This window comes from Mirounga leonina, unplaced genomic scaffold, assembly GCF_011800145.1.
Source record: "Mirounga leonina isolate KUSES-001 unplaced genomic scaffold, KU_Mleo_1.0 Mir_151, whole genome shotgun sequence".
NCBI classification, from domain to species: domain Eukaryota; kingdom Metazoa; phylum Chordata; class Mammalia; order Carnivora; family Phocidae; genus Mirounga; species Mirounga leonina.
This window is the reverse complement of record NW_023270377.1, coordinates 11,055,779-11,076,649: the sequence shown is the minus strand read 5'-3', so window position 1 is coordinate 11,076,649 and position 20,871 is coordinate 11,055,779. Positions and strand designations below refer to the sequence as shown.

Genomic DNA, 20,871 nt, shown 5'->3' with positions numbered 1-20,871 from the left:
TAGGGCACCAGATATGCTTTATATCTTTTTTTTTTTAAGATTTTATTTATTTATTTGCAGAGACAGAGACAGTGAGAGAGGGAACACAAGCAGGGGGAGTGGGAGAGGGAGAAGCAGACTTCCCATGGAGCAGGGAGCCCGATGCTGGTCTTGATCCCAGGACCCTGGGATCATGACCTGAGCCGAAGGCAGACGCTCAACGACTGAGCCACATGGGCGCCCCTGGATATGCTTTTTATCTTCGTCTGGGTCATGCTTAGATAGGTTTCTGGACATGCAAATATTCATTTGGCTGTATATTCTGTGTAAAATACACTCCAAAAGAAAAAGTCAGCCAAATGGTCAACTGGGATCAGTGGAATTGCTACATCAAAATTATAGCCATTCTAAACAACGAAATGGAGAAAGTCGTTTTTTCAATTGAGGCTCTGTTTTGGAATGGGATTTTTTTTTTTTTTTTTTTTTTTGCTAATGTAGCAGTTGGCTTTTTCATCATTCAGACTTTCATAAAAACATCTCTAGCAACTTGCCCCATAAAAACATAGATAAAATAACAGAGATACTGCTCTAAATCTTTTACTAAGCATACTCCTGCAACTTGTATTATGTTTCCTCTGTAGGAGAGCAAGGTTTTCCAGGAGCAAAAGGAGCATCGGGTTGTCCAGGAGAAATGGGGAAGCCCGGGTCACCTGGAGAACCGGGTCTCCCAGGAGCCAAGGTCTTCAAGAATTAAAACTCAGATGGATGTGTGGGGATGACGGGGGGCAATCACAATCATCCAGTTAGGATCCTCTGGGTATAGGAATTATCTATATATTGGTAGATGATGAAGATATTAAATACTTTTTAACGATTCTCTGAACCATCCCTCCCTTTTAGAAAGGAAAAGTGGTGTTAGAAGACAGTTTTGCCTCCCTGTTTCCTCCCTAATCTTTAGGAACATTCAGAGTATTTAAAATGGAAGGGCTCTAAAAAAGTGTGGGTCACCGAGAAAAGCTGTCACAAATAGAGACATCTAGACTGTTTACAGACAATTTCAGTCTTCTGCAAAAGTGGCGGTTACAGAGCCTCAAGAATGGTCAAGCATAATTTTATAGAAACTCAGCAACTAGAGATGAAAAGGAAAGAATGGTAGAATGGTGGTAACTGCAAGAAGGATTATTTTCAAGTCAATAGCCCTAAAGACCAGTCAATAGCCAAGAAAGAGTTGGAGGTGTTACATAGTGAAACTAATACAATTTCTGTGCCACAGGGAGAACCAAGACTAGCCATGCCTGGAGAACCAGGAACACCAGGTTTTCCAGGAGAAAGAGGCGGTTCTGGGGAAAATGGAGAAATTGGACTCCCTGGACCTCCAGGTCTCCCTGGGATTCCAGGAACTGGAGGGCTTGATGGACCCCAAGGTATAATAGCAAGTGTGATTACTTTTCTCCATAGTGAGTTCTGCTAAAATGCAGCAAGTTGAAGGCACTCTGGGACGAAGAATTCTTCTCAGACTTCTAGTTTAACAAATACAATCTGTGGGGTCTAATTATTTTTCCATTCAACATTGCTGCCCTCCCTTTGTTTTTTTCTTTTCTTCCTCCTTCCTTCCTTCTGTCCTTTATAATGAGTGTCCTTTATAAAAGGCATATCAGTGGTATTAAATATAGGTTCAATTTAGGGGGGGAAGTTACAGGAGAAGGATCGTGATAGCAGTACTAGGACCTTGGGTTTTGGCACCTGAATATATTCCTGGCCTCTATTTTGCAGGGGATCCAGGGAAGCCTGGACCACCTGGAGAAAAAGGACCCCCAGGAAGGTGCACGGAGGGCCCCAGGGGAGCCCAAGGACTTCCAGGATTAAATGGATTGGAAGGGCAACAAGGTAAGAGGAAGGCCTTGAAAACTAGTCATTATGTGGACAGGTGACATGGAACTCCTGCTCTGTGCTTTGCTGCTTAACATGGGAACTGTCCAACAACAAGACCTGACCACTGTTCAGTGGGAAATGTTATTTTAGCAATCTAAACCTTGTCATGGATTTGTTGCAGTGAGTAGCACCTAGAGAGTAAGAGACCTGAAATTAATACAGTAAAATTGGTTTGTGTCTTGTATGCAAGACAATGTGAACACTGAAGATACATATAAACTTACATTTGCATGTATATTTATATACATATAAACTCTCAGAGAAAGTTTTATCTTTACCTCCCTAAGTATATCAAGTGGTAAATAGAATATGTAGTTAATTGCTTCCCAAGCAACATAAAATAAGGGTGTGAAATAACTCTAAATGCTGCAGGCTACGTGGCCCAGATTATGAGAAACTTATGCTATTTTGCTGGTTCTTCTCATTCAGATCTGTGAACTGAGAAAAATCCTTTAGAACTCAGCTAATGCCTATGGGCTGTCACATTGCTTTTATGTTCACAAACCAATTTTTGGCCAAGACATTAATGGCTGTAGTCGTGCTATTATTACTTCCAGAAGTATCTGGTGGCTCACGTCCACCTGTGGTTATGTCATGTATTCTGCAGGTGAAAGACTGAGCTACAGTCGTAAAGCGCAGTCCCAGGATGTGTCTGCAGGACTAGAGAATAGATCTAAATTCTACACTTTTATTACTGCATGAATCACTGAAACAGAATGTTAAAGCTAAAAGGGATCTTAGAAATTGTACAGGAGGGGATGTCAATCAATCAATCAATCAGATAAATGTGTGGTTTGTCCATAATCACACATATTTATAGCCATAAAAAATATATTTCTGGAGTTGGTGGGGAAGGCAGCTGTGTGTTCGTTCATTCATCCATCCATTCATTCATTCATTCATTTATTCATATATAGGCAGAAGAGGTGAAACAGGGCCAAAGGGAGACCCAGGTATTCCAGGCTTGGATAGGTCAGGCTTTCCTGGAGAACCTGGACCACCAGGAATGCCAGGTCATCGAGGTGAAATGGGACCACCTGGTCAAAAAGGATATCCAGGAAATCCAGGATTTTTTGGACTACCAGGTATCCTTTTTTGTGATTTTATTTTTCTTCCATCTTCTTCCACATTTTCTTTTAAGGTGGCTGTATAAATTGGACATAGGCCTAGGCTTTCGACTCTACACTCCTCTTTCAGTTAATGTAAGTGCTTCCTACTGAATTACTTGCAAGGGGTTAGAGAGCAGCGCAATGGTGGTGGTGGGATGATCACATTTCACAATTACCCAGGGTATGACAACTTTGGCTGTGCAATCCTTTTTATATGTTACTACTAAAGAACATTTGCTAGTATTTTCTTCAGAATTTTTGCATCTATATTTGTAAGGGATACTAGTCTGTCCTTTTCTTTGCTCATGGTATCTTTGTCTGATTTTGGTATCAGGGTAATGCTGGCCTTATAGAACAAGATGGGAAGTATTTCCTTCTTTTGTATTTTCTAGAAGAGTTAGTGAAGAATTGATATTCCTTAAACATTTGGTTGAATTCACCAGTGAAGTCATCTGAGTCTGGGCTTTTCTTTGTGGGAAGTCTTTACATTACCAATTCTATTTCTTGTTATAGGTCTACTCAGATCTTCTGTTTCTTCTTCAGTCAGTTATGCCTCTCTAGGAAGCTGTGCATTTTATCTAAGTCATCTGATTTGTGGGCATAGAGTTGTTCATAGTATTCTCTTATCATTCTTTTTATTTCATCACTATTTTTATAGTTTATATGTTTGGGAAGAATATTCTAGCAGTCTCCTCATGGCATAAGGACCTCACCGATCTCTCTCCTCCAGAGGAGAACCCAGAAGAACAACTTAATCTGCAAATTGTTCTTTCATTTATATATATATTTTTAAAGATCTTGTTTATTTATTTGAGAGAGAGACACAGTGAGAGAGGGAACACAAGCAGGGGGAGTGGGAGAGGGAGAAGCAGGCTTCCCGCCGAGCAGGGAGCCCGATGCGGGGTTCAATCCCAGGACACCGGGATCATGACCTGAGCTGAAGGCAGACGCTTAACGACTGAGCCACGCAGGCGCCCCGTTTCGTTTATATTATTAAGCTCCTACCACATGTCAGCACTGTACCAAGTCCTAGAGACACATCAGAGGACAAGACTCCACCTCTGAACTGGGGGAGACCATAACAAATGCATTTAAAAACTAAGTTCAACTGCTTTGAGGAAAATAAAATAAGGGACTATAACAGAAAGTCGCTGGTCGAGGACTGGGAGGAGGAAGTGCTCCCAAACTTTAACATGTTCTCCTTTCATCTGCAAATGTGATTTGCTACCAATGACCTCCACATACATAATGTAATAAAGACCGTGTACTAACCTATCTCCCAGACAAATACAGTTATTATTCTATTTACAGAAACCATTCCTTCAACCCTCTTTAGAGGTATAAGTTATTTTATTTTATGGAATATGTCGCTTCTCTCATTCTGCACAACCTGACCTGCTTTGTGTGAACTTGTTTCTACAGGTGAAAAAGGAATTATGGGGATGATGGGCTATCCGGGAAACACTGGCCCTCCTGGGCCCCCCGGGAACCCAGGCACCCCAGGACAGAGGGGTAAGTGACAGAGTATCTTCCCAGGATCAGGAGGCATGAGCAATGTTCTCTTATTTAGCAGCAAAATAAATTCTGTTTTATCCTTTGAGGGAAAAGTAGTTTCCCCGAGAGAACCATGTCTTTGATCTTGCTATTTTCTGTATTCCTTTTTCCATTTGAATGGAGCTGAATTTTCTCCCTGCCATTTTTGGCTTATCTGTCCTCTTTTGTTTTGTTTTATGGTAAGCACTGTCAACTTTTGAATCCTTACAAACTACTTCAAGAAATAAGGAACTGATGTTGCTCCTTTTGTTTTCTAGGTAGCTTTGGAATTCCAGGAGCAAAGGGTGAGAAAGGGCCCCCAGGAGCGAAGGGGGAAGAAGGAGATAAAGGACCTCGGGGGCCTTCTCAAATATCCAATTTACTGGGGGACAAAGGAGAACCAGGCCTCAAAGGTACAGCCTTCTTCTGTTTAGAATCACAACATCGGGGCTGGTTCTGAGACTAAGAATTATCCAAGAAAATCTCTGTAGTTGACAAATGAGGACAGTGAGAGCTGGTGTTTCACGTCCTGCCCACCGTCACAAAGCCAGCTGGTGGCCCCAGCCTGGATGAAAACTGGGTCTTCTATGCCTTGCACAATAATCTGTTGCCTCCTCAATGCATGACTTTTTACTTCTATGATAATTCTACGTTAATTCTGCATTTGGTCCGCTGTATTTAAATGGCTACTAGTCCATTTTATTTTATTTTTTTAAAGATCTTATTTATTTATTTGACAGAGAGAGACACAGCCGAGAGGGAGTACAAGCAGGGGGAGTGGGGGAGGGAGAAGCAGGCTTCCTGCAGAGCAGGGAGCCGAAGGCAGGCACTTAAGGACTGAGCCACTCAGGCGCCCCAGGCCACTAATTGTTAAAATGTTCATTTAAAGTGTAAATATTATCATTGCTAGTGTTATTTAAGAACCAACTTGTGCCAGGCACTGTGCTAATGCTTTATACGTATTATCTCATTTAATCCTCTTTTGGAAAAGAGCCCACATCTGCCCGTGCTCTTAACAAATATGTTACGCGGTATTACACTAACATGTCATCAAGTTTAATCAGGATGTAGAGAAGTCTGATAAAATTCTAACCTGTGTTCCCTCATACATGGTTTTTAACTTTAGGATTTGCTGGAAAGCCTGGTGAGAAAGGAAACAGAGGCATTCCAGGGTTCCCAGGTTTAAAAGGACTGGAAGGACCACCTGGACCACCAGGTCCACCAGGTATAGCTGATTTTCTGATAGAAATCTCAGGCTCTAGGAGTGGTGGGGGGGGGGGGGGGGGGATGGGGTGGCTGGATGATAGACATTAGGATTGTATGTGCTATGGTGAGCGCTGTGAATTGTGCAAGACTGTTGAATCACAGATCTGTACCTCTGAAACAAATAATACATTATATGTTAAAAAAAAAAAAAAGATAGCGGGAGGGTAAGAATGAAGGGGGGGAAATCGGAGGGGGAGATGAACCATGAGAGATTATGGACTCTGAGAAACTGAGGGTTCTAGAGGGGAGGGGGGAGGGGGGGATTGGTTAGCCTGGTGATGGGTATTAAGGAGGGCACGTTCTGCATGAGCACTGGGTGTTATACGCAAACAATGAATCATGGAACACTATATCAAAAACTAATGATGTAATGTATGGTGATTAACATAACATAATAATAATTTAAAGAAAAAAAGAAATCTCAGGCTCTAAGTGTTCCCAGATCTAAATGTAGCCAAAATGTGTCTCTTGACTTACTGGGTTGAATATGAATTTTGCTCGCACAGTGTTCCAACAGACATTTGCTTCGAAATTAAATCCAAATTAAGCTGTTTATAGTCAGCCTATATTAACTAAAAAAATATTAACTTGCACAAAGTTCCATTTTTGTACTATGAATGTTATTTTGACACTGCTGATATGTATTATGAAATACACATACTATAGTTTATCACGATATTACATATCAGAGAAGAAAATCAGATAACGATTTAGAGGTTTTCAGATCTGCCTTTTTCTTTTTTAAACAAGCTATTGATTTTGCAAAGAAAATTTTCAAACTGAATTAACATAGCCCCTTCTTCTCTATGACCACATTGGTGACAAAATATGTTACGTGGGCAATCATATTTCAGTATTGCATTTCGAAATCTATTGTTATATGGTGGCAGGAGCCCCCTCTTGTCTGCTGGCATTGGTCCTGGGATGACTGTGATGTTTGAAATCCAAGAATCTAACTTTCTCTAATTTTACCTTGTCCGGGTCCTCAGTCCCCTCCTCATTTGGAGGCAAAAAGGCACTACACCAGCACTTAAACTAGCTGGTTTGGCTGCTCAGAATTCATTCATTCATGCAAGCAACAAATATTTATTGAGCACCTACACTGTCCAGAACCGTGCAGGGCATGTGACTATTTATTTGTTCTCAAGGCCTCAGGGGAGGTCCAGGCAGCACTGGGAATCCTGGAGAACCAGGACTGCATGGCGGGCCAGGAAGAATGGGGAACATGGGGGTGCCAGGTAAGGTATAAGATCCTATTATGAGCTTAAAGCTCATGATGGCTCTCAATTCTAAATTTTCTGTATTGCTTGTTGTTTTGGTTTTCCACTTGGCAGAAAGTTGGTGTAAAACTAGATTTACTTTTAGACAATGTACTGTGTGCCCTTAGAACACAAGTGAGAACAAAATAGTCATATTGTGTAAAAATCATCCATTATAACTCCCCGATGCATTCGTGATTCTGAAAAGCCAGCTTCTTAGGAGAAAGGTGGTTTGTGCAAAAGTTAGAAGTAGAATGCTTCAAGATCCCTGTGTTGCCCCATCTTACCTGACTTCTTTCCTAATTTCAGGTCCTAAAGGACACAGGGGAACTTCGGGACTACCAGGTTTAACTGGAAGAACGGGTCTCCCAGGTGTTCACGGTCTCCGAGGAGATAAGGGAGAGCCAGGTTATTCGGCAGATACAAGGCCGGGACCACCAGGACCAAAGGTATACTGGCCACTGAAGTAGTTATGTTTTGGTGGTGGAGTGAGTCTCAGCAAGTATCAGCAAGTGTCTGGACTCAATGTGGGCAAAGGACATTGGCAATACCTCTGCGTTTTCAGGCAACTACTTGGGTTTTTTACCCTCTTTCCACAGCTCAGAATGCCTACCATATAGCTATCAGCTTATGAGCTTATCCCTCCTGTTTCAATCCCCTAGGAATGGCTCATCACTGTCCCTGCACTTGATGTGTACTGTCTTTGCATTTTGCACTGGTTCCCACAAATACCGTTGCCATCCCGTGCCTGGCCCCGATCACGGTGCTGGTACACAGCAGACACATCATACGCATTGCTAACTAAGTAACCGAATAACTAAATGCAAGCAAACATAGTTCATACTCAATTATGATCACATATCCTGCTTATATGAGGATTTTAAAGGTGTTTGACTGACTTTAAGGGAGATCCAGGATTGCCAGGTGACATGGGAAGGAAAGGAGAAAGAGGGCTACCTGGCACCCCTGGACATTCGGGGCCTACTGGAACTGAGGGAGCCCCTGGAAATCCCGGAAGTCCCGGCCATCCAGGTGAGCGAGGGCTTTATAACTCTGAAAGCCAGAAGCATGACACTTAGCATAGCCCTTACCTCCTGGAATCAGCTCTGTGAACAGGAAGCTATTTAGGTTTTTGTACTACAATTGCTTTCATTCAACTTTGATTTTCAAATTCTTAGACACTAAGGAACAGTAAATTAATCGGGGGGGGGGGGGCAATTTTTACTGATCAGCCAGTTTGGTGGGCTGACCTCTAAAATCCAGATCCTGTACAGGGCACCTGGCTGGCTCAGTTAGTAGAGCATCTAACTCTTGATCTTAGGGTGGTGAGTTCAAGCCCCATGTTGGGTGTGGAGCCTACTTAAAACAAACAACAACAACAACAACAACAACAAAACCTGATCCTATAAACAAAACTTAAATGCTGTCTCAAAGAATTCAGCCTAAAAACACAAAATGTTAGTTCATTGTCCAATCTCATGATATTTGTATTAGTTTTCTAGGGCTTCCATAACAACACAGACTGGGTGGCTAAAATAAGAGAAATTTATGTTCTCAAAGCTCTGGAGGCTGGAAGTCCGAGATCAAGGTGTCAGCAGGGTTGGTCTCTTCCAAGGCCTCTCTCCTGGGCTTGTATTGGGCATCGTCTTGCTGTGTCTTCACATGGTCTTCTCTGTGTGTCTGTGTCCTTATCAATTCTTACGAGGACACCAGGCATATGGGATCAGGGCCCACCCCAATGACCTCCTTTTAACTTAATTGCTTTTTTAAAGACCCTATCTCCAAATACAGTGATATTCTGAGGTACTGGGGTTAGAATTCAACATGTGAATTGGCGGGGGGCAACACAATTAATCCGTAACAGTGTTGCAATTTTTTTTCTGGTCTGTTTCCAGGTTGAGCGTTGGCCTTCTTAGTTGCTTATCATTTGAGTTTTTTTGTTTTGTTTTATTAAAAACAACTGCCAAGCTACTGGGTTACAGCTTACTTGAAGATACTATTTAAATGATCTTTTCAAATACTGAAAGGTTCAGTGGATTTGCTGTTAACTCCCAATTAAAGTAACAGATCTGATACTGAGTAATCCATGTGGGAGGTGCACACACACCTTTGAAAGGGATTCGACACATCTCTGCTGTGCTTCTGTGGAGAAACTGTAGCCGGGACAAAGCCTGAGGGCCAGTGTGAGCACAGGGGGTGTAAGAACTGACCACTTCAGCCATCATCGTAACCATTCATCTTGTGCTGTTCTCCTTCCTTCTTGTCTCTCTTCATTTATAGGCAAGCCGGGCCCTGATGGTGATTTGGGGTTAAAAGGCATCAAAGGCTTCCCTGGTTCTCCAGGAGTCAAAGGCCCTCCAGGTTCCATTTTTGTACTTTTGTCTATTTCCCCTTCACAAGGGAGGCACATTTTCTCCTGAGGTTGGAATCTCTGTATACCTACCTATCTGCTGCCCTTTAGAAGGTAGCTTCCAGTTACTCGGTCCCCGGACAAAAATGCAAAAACTGTGAGCTTAGATATTTATACCTATCTAACTCAAAGATCTGCCAACCCACACATTCTCACGTGATAATCCTCATGATGGTATTATTCTGTTCATAGTTTTCACTGTGAATTGAGCATCACATAACCACAGTTCTGGGAAAGGAGCACCTTTAACAGAATTCAACACATGACGTTTCTTTTCTCAGGACCTCCAGGATTGCTAGGATCTCCTGGACCAATGGGTATGAGAGGCAGCCAGGGACATGATGGAATTCCTGGTCCAGCGGGAGAAAAAGGAGAAACAGGTACTACTTGCTCATTAGCTCAGATCCCCTGGCTTTCTTTTCCATTGAATGGTTAGCGGCAGCGTAATTCTTCACGGCTCTAGAGATTCTTCTCCCACAGAACTGATGATCTTTAATGTCCAGATGTGTGGTAATTAAACTGCCTTCTAGTGCCAAAGTGAAACTGACCAAGCGGCATAGATGAAATTACCCACATATAAAATATTAACACACCAAAATTATCTCTTTCAGGTTTGCTGGGGGCACATCCAGGCCCGAGAGGGAGCCCTGGTGCTCCAGGTGAGAAGTGCTTCCTCCCTGACCCTGGCGATAGCTTCAAGAACAGAAGCTAATAGAAGTGCCTGATATATCAAATAAACTCCACATATTGAATGAAAGAAGTCCCAGTGGGAATATAGGATATTTATATTCTTGGCTGTTCAAGTAAAAATGCTTAAAAATTATTGCCATCATAACAGAGTGAGTGAATTAGAATTAGAAATGGGGATCCAGTTTTGGAATTTCCTTCTACTGAAAGTCTTTAAAAATCAAAAGATTTGCTATGTGTTCCTTCGTTGTGGTTGTTGGCATGGTTTAAATGTACCACCTCCTAAAAGGGTAGAGGAGGCGTAGCTGGCTTCTCCAGGAGCTTCCCTCCCTGCTATTCTGAGGAGGGAGGGCAGTAAAAGCAGCCATACCACGAATTCTTTCCCAGCTTGTGGGAATGGGGGTGACGCCCACCCCCAGAGCCAGCTCGTGGTTCATGCTACTTTTTTTTTTTTAATTTATTTGAGAGAGAGCACATGAGAGGGGGTAGGGTCAGAGGGAGAAGCAGACTCCCTGCTGAGCAGAGAGCTCGATGCGGGACTCCATCCTGGGACTCCAGGATCATGACCTGAGCCGAAGGCAGTCGCTTAACTGAGCCACCCAGGCGCCCCCATGCTACTTTTTATCAAGGGCTACCAATAAGTCCCTCAACACCAAACATGGCAGTTTACCAAACATGTCATTCAAAGGATATACAGGTTTTTAGGCTGCCAGACTGTGGGTCTGGATTTCTCATGCCAGTGTTTGACAAGATAAGCAGCTTCTTCAAACTTTTTCCGTGTCGTAGAGAAACCTGCCATAAGAAATATTAGATTGTTTGCACCTTCTATTGACCCTTCCCAGATGTGGGTGCTGGGGAGAGGAGTACGTTATTAGCAGAAAGGGCTCTACTTAACGAAGACCTCAGGGTACTGAGGCTTACAGGAACCAGCAAGGAGTAGCTAGGTGCTACAGAGAAGCTCAGAGGGGCAGGAACTGCCTCTTGACCTACCAGCTCAACTGCGCAAAGTCTACAAGAGCTGTCCTTTTTCATTTGTTTCTTTTTTTTTTTTTTAAAGATTTTATTTATTTATTTGAGAGAGAGAATGAGAGAGAGCACATGAGAAGGGGGAGGGTCAGAGGGAGAAGCAGACCCCCTGCTGAGCAGGGAGCCCGATGCGGGACTCGATCCCGGGACTCCAGGATCATGACCTGAGCCGAAGGCAGTCGCTTAACCAACTGAGCCACCCAGGCGCCCTCATTTGTTTCTTGATAATGACATAGTCTCTTTGGCTGAGCTCAATGTCCTCAAACCTCCCACACTCCCCCTTCCCCTAAGAGCATAAAGGCTTCTCCCAAGTCATAGATCAGTTTTAGAAATATGGTCAAAAGGAGAGTTTCTGGCCTATTTTCCTAGGCTAGGCTCAGAGTTTAACCATTTGGAATGAGAACACTTTGGCATCTATTTGGAAATAAAATTTGATGTAAAATGATCATACCTTAAGTAAAAAGGCCTTAAAAACATAACAACTAGCCTAATTATATAAGTAAATGATTATGCACCTCAATCCCCGTAGGATAACTAAATGTGGAGAAAAGTTCATTGAGACTTGGAAGGTATGAATCATTTTAATTAGTTTTAATTCTCCCAAATGCTAAAAAGAAATCATATTGTAAACAAGGAAGCATCTTCATGGGCATGGACTATATAACCTAAGACTGCATCTTGGTGCCTCCGACCATTGCCAGACCCTATCGAACAAATACAGCATTTCAGAGCTCGAAGTGAGCTGAAATCATCTACCCCCACCCCGTCTTCAAAAAGCACAAATTATAGGCATAAAAGAGCTAAAGAACATGATAGAAAAAGTCTAGATATTCAATATTCATCCATTTCATCTCATCATTGCTCTTTTTTTTAAGATTTTATTTATTTATTTGAGAGAGAGAGACAGAGATAGCAGAGACAGCAAGAGAGCATGAGCAGGGAGGAGAGGGAGAAGCAGGGAGGAGAGGAAGAAGCGGGGAGGAGAGGGAGAAGCAGGCTCCCCGCTGAGCAGGGAGCCTGACTCTGGCTCGATCCCAGGACCCTAGGATCATGACCTGAGCAGAAGGTGGATGCTTAACTGACTGAGCCACCCAGGCGCCCTGATCACTCTGTCTTCCTGCACAATAACTTCCCAAGCCTTTCCCTGTGCTAGGAGCCTCACCGTCACTTTCCGTTCTTCTCCTTCCTGTCTGTCTCCTACAAGTGTGCCATTCACTATTTCTAGAATAACCCAGAGATAGGAAAGAGGAGGGAGTGATTATTTTCAGTTCATACAACATTTCCCATTCATGAACATCAAAGCACAATTTCCTTGAAGGTTCTCCAAGATGAAAAATACTAGTAATTAAGTGGTGACCCCTTGGGTATCCTCTTTGGTAAATCCAAACCTCCAGCCACATTTGTCCCTTCCAGACTAGTGTTTGTGTTCTGGGGGGAGAAGCAACCAGCGGACAGAATAGGGATCTCAATTTTGTTGCTCCTTTGGGTGTAGCTGGGTGCTTCTTCAAATGCGCACATCAGTATCGGGAGGTTTGGCTCTGAATGCTCTCTTGAATTGTCAGTGATTAAATAATGGCATTATAATTAAAGTTCATCAGATAATAATTGGAGCATATAGTTACAGAACACTTTGGAGCTTACACTACACTTTTCCATCTGTATATCATCTCACTTGACCTTTAAAGACTGAGCTACATCAGGTATTAACCATCATTTTTTAAAATAAGAAAAGTGACACATACAACAGTAAGGTGACTTTGCCAAAATCAAAGAACTGAACTAAGGCAGAAATAAGCCTCGACTCACTTCCTGGTAGACCTATAGTTCTTTTACCAGCCTCTATTAAAAAATATTTTGTGAATCTTTAAGCACAGTGTCTCTGCATTACCAGAGTTACCCCTAAACTGTAACTCCAAGTATAAGGGCATTACAGAAACTTACCAAACCATTTTCTTTGCAGGAGCCAAAGGAGACAGGGGCGCCCCGGGCTTACCTGGCCTCCCGGGCAGGAAAGGGGCAGTGGGAGATGCGGGGCCACAGGGACCCACTGGCGTGACAGGACTCCCAGGGCCACCAGGTGTTCCTGGCACGATCATCCCTGGCCAGAAAGGAAATCGAGGCCCACCAGGCCTCAGAGGAAATCCAGGTAGAGGGTCTACTTTTATCTAAGATAAAGAATGAAAAGAGCGTTTGACAACAGAAGCTTTCAACCTTCCGCTGGTGCGACCTCGTTGCTTCTTTTTCCCTCTGCTCTTCACCTTCTCCCACCCACTCGCTCTCATTCTCGCATAGAAAGCAGCAAACTGCTGCTGGTGGTGGTGGTCTTGTTGTTTTTATTTTAATTCCAGTTAGTTACATACAATGTAATATTAGTTTCAGGTGTACAACATTGATTTAACACTTCCGTATAACACCCAGTGCTCATCAAAGCTGTTGGTGGTGTTGAGGCTTTTGGAAAATTAGTAAATACCAAAGTAACAAGCCTAAAAGAGTGAGAGAGATGTATCCCATCACCAAGATTTATGGAGTTGCTACTATGTGTTGAGGACTGTGCTGGGTGCAGATCCTGCTGTAACAGACCTTCAGGAGGGAGAAACAGTTCCTGCCTTGAGCCAGGTGCTTCCCTGGCATTATCTCATTCAGTCTTTACCACAAGCCCATCACACTCCTCAACACAAAGAACGTGCGGGGTAACAACAGGTGCAGAGTTTGCCTGTCATCCAAAAACATCACCCACAGAACCGGCCACGCTCCAGGACAGGCAATACTGACAGGCCCTTTGTAAATTCAGGTGAGACTGGTCCTCCGGGACCTCCAGGGAGCCGCGTAAGAGGCATCAAAGGAGACAAGGGACTCCTGGGCGAGCCTGGCCCCAGGGGTCTGCCCGGAACTGTAGGAGCCGAGGGGCCACCGGGTCCGCCGGTAAGTGTGGGAAATTATTTTGACTTCTTATATTCTTCTACATCAATTGCCAGGAGCAGATGTACCCAGAGGCAAAAAAAAAAAAAAAAAAAAAGATTACCATTTGTGTTGCTTCTGTGCACCTAAGGAAGAGTCGGAAAGTTCAAAGAATCTTAAGAGTTGGACAGATTTGGCCTCTAGAAGTTTGATTTGTAGGGGACCCTTTTTTTTTTTTTTAAGATTTTATTTATTTGACAGAGAAAGATTTTATTTATTTATTTGACAAGCAGGGGGAGCAGGAGAGGGAGAAGCAGTCCCTGCCTGATGCGGGGCTTGATCCCAGGACCCTGGGATCATGACCTGAGCCAAGGGCAGACGCCTAACCGACTGACCCACCCAGGCGCCCCAGGGGACTCTTTTCTATGTCATTCCTGACTTTTTCTTGTTTAGACACTGAACAATTCCAGTAATGGAATCTTTAAAAAAACACCTAAGAGTTTGGGGTCACTCTAGAGGACAACACAATTTTTCTCTATTAATAATGCTTTCAAAGTTATCTGAGCTATCCCCTGAATGTCTATTTACTTTTTCCTGTTGACATACCTTCCAGTGTTTGTAAATAGCTGCCACTTCCTTCCAGTATTTTTCTCCCCTAATAAATACCTGTGTTTTTCAAATTCAGTTTAACCCTTCATCAACCCTGCCTCTATTCTGAATATATCCTAGTTGGTCAATATCTCCCTTAAAAACACAGCCCCTGAGACAAGCACCCCCTGGGAGTAAGAACTCAGTTCCCCCATGGAGTGGTTAAAGGAGGGAAGAGTCTCACCACCTTGAACATCATCATTTTATAATCCAACCTAAAATTCCACTTGGGCTGTTCAGCTCCCATGTCACCACATTGTCACTACACAGTGAGCTTCTGGTCAGCCAGAGCCTGTGTGTATACGTGTGTGTGTGTGTGTGTGTCTGTCTGTCTGCCTCTTCCTCATAAATGGTTTCTAAGTTTCCTCCATTACTTTTAGTTCTTGTCTGTTTATTTGTGACTGGGGTGCAGAAATTTCACATTTATTTTTTATAGTTGTCATTGTGTTCAGTTAGGCTTATGCTCCCAGCCTATGAAATTCTCTGAATTTCTCACCAGACACCCCTGTTTACGTCAAATTCTGGGAGACTGATGAGGAAGTCAGAGTTATGTCATAGACGCTCTGTGTTTTCATCAGTGATGCGCAATGAGGTCCTTTAACATGGTGGCGTGTCAGGAATCATGTTCTCTTGAGTTCTCTTGGTATTTGGTTTCCAGAATCTACCTTTTTAAGACTTTTTTTTAAATGAAATATTTGCCCAGTCTTTGGTATCTCTTATGTTCTCCATGATTCTTTGAAAGTGGCAAACACTGATCCTATAATCACAGGGAAAGTCCTTCCAAGGACACTGGGCAGTGGAAAGTATTGTTTGGAAATGTGATCTCTCTTAAGTCCACTGGGCTTCGACATTTGCACTTGAAAGGTAATTCTTCCTGAAGGATGTCTAAACTGGCTCTGTGCCCTGAACAACCCTCTCCTTGCATGGAGCTGCTCCCTCCTTACCCAAGGGCTGGGCCTGCCACCAGGCCCTCCTTCCTGGTAACATGTGCCTCGGGAGAATAGGCCAGACCTCAGGAGCCTGAGAGTCCTTGACCAGGTGGTTCTATTTTCTCTCTCTTCTTTTTTCACCTCACAACACCGTATTCAAGCATTAGGACTATTCCTTCTTTTGTCTTCTTGCTCCAAAGACAGTTGGCTCAGAGGCCAGTTTTGCTATTCTTGGCATTTTGAATGACCTTCAGTTCATTGTTTCCAAGTAACAGTATCCTGTCTCAACTCATATGGACAGTGTAATAGTAGATTTAACTTACATTCTGACATGTAGCTCCTTTCTGAAGCTCTGCTCCCTTCCCCCTTCTCCTGTGGGCTTGCTTGAGTATTCCATGGCTACAAGGGCATCTAGTGTGGGCCTCATAAAGAGGGAGCATCTCCTCCTGGTCAGATCACTGTATCCTTGCCAAAAGTGCATGTCAGAGCTCCCCTGACAATCCCTTCATCCCAATCCCTAGACACTTGACTTGTCTACCACTCTGACCAGGAGTAATTTATAACTCTGCCAGCTTAGAATTAGAACAATGGTGGGTGCCACAATTCAATATTGGCCCTGCTGTGTTTGCAAAAATTACAAAGAAAAATTATAATTTTCATTCTGGCAGTCCAGTGCCTGCTCTTCCTGAAAGATCTCCAAATATTGGGCAGTTCCAATTAGGATATAGCACATTCAATTGTAATAAATACTCATACAACAGACATTAATATCCAGAAGTTGTGTTTCCTCTTGAGGGTAAGGACAGGTTTTGCTTCTGTTTTATTGACAATGCTAAGGAGAGGTCTAGGTGGTGGAAGAGCTATAGGGGGATTGGATGGATGGGAAGGTAAAAATGATGTCGGTCAATTCAGCTCATTCTGACCCAACATAATATTATATACTATTCACTTAAAAAAAAAAAAAAAGAAAAGAACGGCAGTGACTATTGTGATTTTTAAAATTTGTCTCTGGTTCTGCTCCCTTTTATCTGAAATACAGGGAGCACCAGGAAGCCCAGGTCTGCCAGGGCTCAGAGGTGATCCTGGATTCCATGGATTTCCAGGTGTGAAAGGTACTGTCTTTGTGCACTACCCTTTGGATGCAAAGACAATGATTTTGATTTATATTTTAGGGCATGGAAATGTTTACTGAACAGCTCAAGTCACCACGGACAGCTGGGGTGCAAACAGGACCTCAGTTATGAGTGAAGAAGGAAGACCACCAGCACCCAACCCCAGGGGTCTTAATAATTAAATCCATACCTTAAGAATAGAAACTATAAAAAAAATAGTTTAAAGTGGTTACCTTTGAGAATACTGATGTATGTTGGATTGGGGATGGAGAACTACATCAATATCAATAGTATTGCTTTGAATTTGCTTATTTTAACTTGTGTATGTGTTATAATTTTAAAAAGCTGAAAATCTAAATGAATATTTACTCAACTGTGAATGGGGGAGGGTGAGTAAATTTTTATATGAAGATTTAAATATTTGTTTAGGCACATGTATTAATGTTTTAATTGGAAGAGAACTGTAATTTGGGGGGTAAGTTTAAAATTTTCATGCACATAAATTTAAACTTCAGGTTTCAGAAAATAATTCTCAAGTCTTCCATAAGGATGCTATGACTTTAAATAAGGTTTTGAATATTGTATTTGTTGTCTTCACTGATTAAATCCTCTGGCATTGTTTTTGTCAGCAGGGAATCTATTACCATAGACTATGCAGGTGCTAAATAGTGAATGTGGAGCCAAAGGGAACAAAGCCACATTTTCACAAAGGAAAACCTTTTCCAGGTCCAAGAGAGGACAAGGTATAGAGTTCAAAGAGAGCCTTCTCAATGCTTTCAACTGCTGACTCTTCAAGGAGCAAGTTAGTTAAGAATAAATCAAAGCAATTGATTCTGAGGAGTCCCACTAGACATTGTGGGGAAGGGTGAACACTGGCAGGCAGCCTGAGAAATGTGCCCCACCTGTCACTCCCTACCTCTCAGAACAGAAATATCTAAGATTGGGAAAGATTATATAAAGGCTTGGGGTCCTGGATCCAGATGTGCCTCACATTTCCGCCCTCAGCCAGGAGTCTGCTTCTCCCTCTGCCCCTCCCTTTCTCCCTGCCCCTCCCCCTCCCCCTGTCCTTCTCTCCTCTCAAATAAAGAAAATCTTTTAAAAAAATTATATAAAGGCTTCACTAGAGAAAAACATTCCGGTGAAATATTTAGAGGTATTTAGATGGGAGATTCATAAAATCAGTTCTTTTGAAATATGTCCCATGAAACACCTACAGTTTTTCTTAGATTTCAGAATAACACCATCTATCAGCTGGCACTACTGACAAGTTTGTACTTTATTTGTAAATTTTTAATCCCCAAAAGGAAAAATGGTTAGGCTTCTTCTGATGTATATAAATATGGACATCTTCCTTAAGTTCTGATACCAAGTGGATAGTGTAGTTTCCAGTTAACTTTTGGTACTATAATTATTTTATTGTATTTCTTCTGCTTTTTAAAAAATATTTTATTTATTTGAAAGAGAGAGAGCACAAGCAGGGGGAGGGGTGAAGGGAGAGGGAGAGGAAGAGGGAGAAGCAGACTCCCAACTGAATGGGGAGCCTGACGATGCAGGGCTAGGTCCCAGGACCCAGGACCCAGGATCATGACCTGAGCCAAAGTCAGGCACTTGACCGAATGAGTCACCCAGGGACCCCTTGTACTTCTTCTGTGAATACCATATTTAGTATTAAAGTCTTTCTAAGTGATCAGATGTAATAGCTACAATATTTCAAGATTTTTAAAAAGAGAGTATTTCTCCAAATCAGTGATTCTTGGTAAACTTTTATTCCTGTCAAAGACTATTTGGGAGAGAAATCGTACCATTTGGAAAGTTTACATGAAAGCAGATATTCTATATGTGTTCATGAGAGTTCCTAACATAACAGGCTCTTAGTAAATCTAGAGTAATAAGCCAAGAAAACAGATGACTATAACAATCGACATAAGCACTAAAAGAGGTTTTAATGTCACTTCATACTCTAAGTCAAATATTAAATTGAATTGGTTTCTGGACTTAAAAAGTGAACTCTTAGGAATTCTTCTCCTTCTATACTAAACTACAAGATCTTAATGCCAACTTCTAGAGTATATTTTTTAATAGACATTAAACATGACTGACTGAGTCCAAATAAAATGCCAAAAGTTGTAGCCAGCATCACAGTGCCCAGCACCTCTAGTCCTAACTTCCAGTGTCTATTCTTCCGGTTGATCATAAACCTGAAGAGCTAGGGAACCCATTGTTCTAAATGAAATCAAATCACCTTTTTTTTTTTTTTTAAGGGGAGAAGGGTAATCCAGGATTTCTAGGACCAGCTGGACCTCCAGGGCAAATTGGGCCAAAAGGACCACCCGGTAAATATTATTTCCTTAGTGTTGCTCTTCATGAATAAAAGGTAACTCATCAGTGAAGTCATCATTCTCTTATGTCCATATCAATAGGTGTACGTGGAGACCCTGGCACTGTCAAGATCATCTCCCTTCCAGGAAGCCCAGGGCCACCTGGCCGTGCTGGAGGACCAGGAATGCAAGGAGAACCTGGGCCACCAGGGCCACCAGGAATTCTAGGTGTGGCACTGGCAGCATTGACATGGATTACTAGGAAGGGGTCAAACTAAAATACCTGCAAAGTGCTTTGGAAGCAAGCAATACAACTTCACAGAAAATGTTACACGTTACAGTGTTTTTTACAATCAGTTTTAGGATTGAACTTACTTTACTCTTGACCAGCAGATAAAAGATCTTTTGAATCTACTGAAAACTGTTGCGTATAGTATAAGCTTGAGGAAATAGACTTTAGGGCACTTACAGGTGTTTTTTATTAAGCTCAAGTATTATGTCTGTCTTCTCTGACACTCTCAGTCTTAGAGCTCTATTTTGAAATGATTGCCTGAATAAACCTGAGTTCTGTGTATGTACACTTTTCTCACACTTTGTACAGCACTTGGAAGAGCAGTAAATGTAAATGTATGCTTAATCTTATGAAATCTTTTCCAAGTATTGGTTTATGGAAACTGAACTAACCCCCTGTTTGGGGTTAGCACACTGTAATAGCCTTCTGAGCAGAATGGTTATGTTTAAGTTTGCCTGAATTACCTGGGATATAAAAGAGATATTACTTTGATCAGTACAAGGGCATAGCAAATTCTGGAACAGCGTCAATCAAAATGGCAACACAATTTTAAACTGCTGTTATTTCGTATGTTCCTAGTTTGTTTTTGAGGGTATAACAAGCTGGATGACCAACTGTCCCAGTTTGTCCGCAGCTCAGTTTGTAGGACTTCCATTGCTGAAACTGGGGAAGCCCCAGGGAAACTGGGATGGTTGGCTACCCTACGTTTTATCTTGTATGAACCATTCAACACAGTGTTGTTTTTTTGCCTAGGACCCTGCGGGCCAAGAGGTAAACCAGGCAAGGATGGAATACCAGGAACTCCTGGGCCAATTGGAGAAAAAGGAAACAAAGGTTGTAAAGGAGAGCAAGGTAAATATACAGCTGGTTTGTTCTCTTCACTGAATGAATGCTGTTTCAATATACAGAGAAGTCTTGTTTGAATACATGACTCTAAGAGTCATCTAGGTCTTTCAGTTTGTGTTGTTCACGTTGAAAGCCAGGAACAAAATGTTCATTTGGAAGAAGATGAAAAACGAAGAGTTACTGGAATACACCATTCTTCCTATCTCTTATCTGGGCACATGTACTCCAAATTTTTAGCCTGGGGACAAGTAGACCTAATAAAGCATGAATTCTATATTTGGAAAGGTCAGTACTGTTTTTAATTATTTATAGGAGTACTTATTTAATAATATCTACTTATAGGAGTGGCACATAAGTACAGAGTTCGAAAAAATATTATCTTGATGTGAATAGAAGAGCAACTTTGTAGCTTTATCTAGGAAAGCCATCTTTGAACTATGCTATGCCATTTGTGAATATTGAATGACTGAACAGCTCATGTGTTACAATGAAAAAGGTCCTCTTAAATATTTTAGGGTGGAGGTAAGGGTGCTGAACTTCGGGGGCAAATATGTGGGGCCTGCTGGGAACAGGATGCCGAAAATGACAAATATGTCTAGAAGGCTATGGTCGAAGGCCATTTTTGCT

General features: G+C 42.2%; 1 protein-coding gene and 1 long non-coding RNA gene across 2 annotated transcripts in view; one reads left to right on the top strand and one right to left on the bottom strand.

Moving 5' to 3' along the window:
• The window catches only part of LOC118011979, a 62,928-nt gene that overhangs the window by 29,493 nt on the left and 12,564 nt on the right, over nucleotides 1-20,871 (bottom strand). Inside the window, exon 4 of the long non-coding RNA XR_004679581.1 lies at nucleotides 13,143-13,366. This is a non-coding gene — a long non-coding RNA (uncharacterized LOC118011979). The remainder of the gene's footprint in view (nucleotides 1-13,142; nucleotides 13,367-20,871) is intronic.
• Nucleotides 1-20,871, top strand: part of COL4A3 (collagen type IV alpha 3 chain) — a 128,297-nt gene that overhangs the window by 101,977 nt on the left and 5,449 nt on the right. The window contains exons 29-47 of the mRNA XM_035006985.1: nucleotides 621-718; nucleotides 1,253-1,403; nucleotides 1,753-1,866; nucleotides 2,829-2,996; nucleotides 4,443-4,532; nucleotides 4,832-4,966; nucleotides 5,680-5,778; nucleotides 6,968-7,057; nucleotides 7,388-7,527; nucleotides 7,984-8,110; nucleotides 9,359-9,439; nucleotides 9,770-9,868; nucleotides 10,100-10,147; nucleotides 13,162-13,347; nucleotides 13,993-14,123; nucleotides 16,716-16,788; nucleotides 19,050-19,121; nucleotides 19,209-19,334; nucleotides 20,152-20,250. Of these exons, the coding sequence (XP_034862876.1) occupies nucleotides 621-718; nucleotides 1,253-1,403; nucleotides 1,753-1,866; nucleotides 2,829-2,996; nucleotides 4,443-4,532; nucleotides 4,832-4,966; nucleotides 5,680-5,778; nucleotides 6,968-7,057; nucleotides 7,388-7,527; nucleotides 7,984-8,110; nucleotides 9,359-9,439; nucleotides 9,770-9,868; nucleotides 10,100-10,147; nucleotides 13,162-13,347; nucleotides 13,993-14,123; nucleotides 16,716-16,788; nucleotides 19,050-19,121; nucleotides 19,209-19,334; nucleotides 20,152-20,250 (2,127 nt within the window). The remainder of the gene's footprint in view (nucleotides 1-620; nucleotides 719-1,252; nucleotides 1,404-1,752; nucleotides 1,867-2,828; nucleotides 2,997-4,442; nucleotides 4,533-4,831; nucleotides 4,967-5,679; nucleotides 5,779-6,967; nucleotides 7,058-7,387; nucleotides 7,528-7,983; nucleotides 8,111-9,358; nucleotides 9,440-9,769; nucleotides 9,869-10,099; nucleotides 10,148-13,161; nucleotides 13,348-13,992; nucleotides 14,124-16,715; nucleotides 16,789-19,049; nucleotides 19,122-19,208; nucleotides 19,335-20,151; nucleotides 20,251-20,871) is intronic.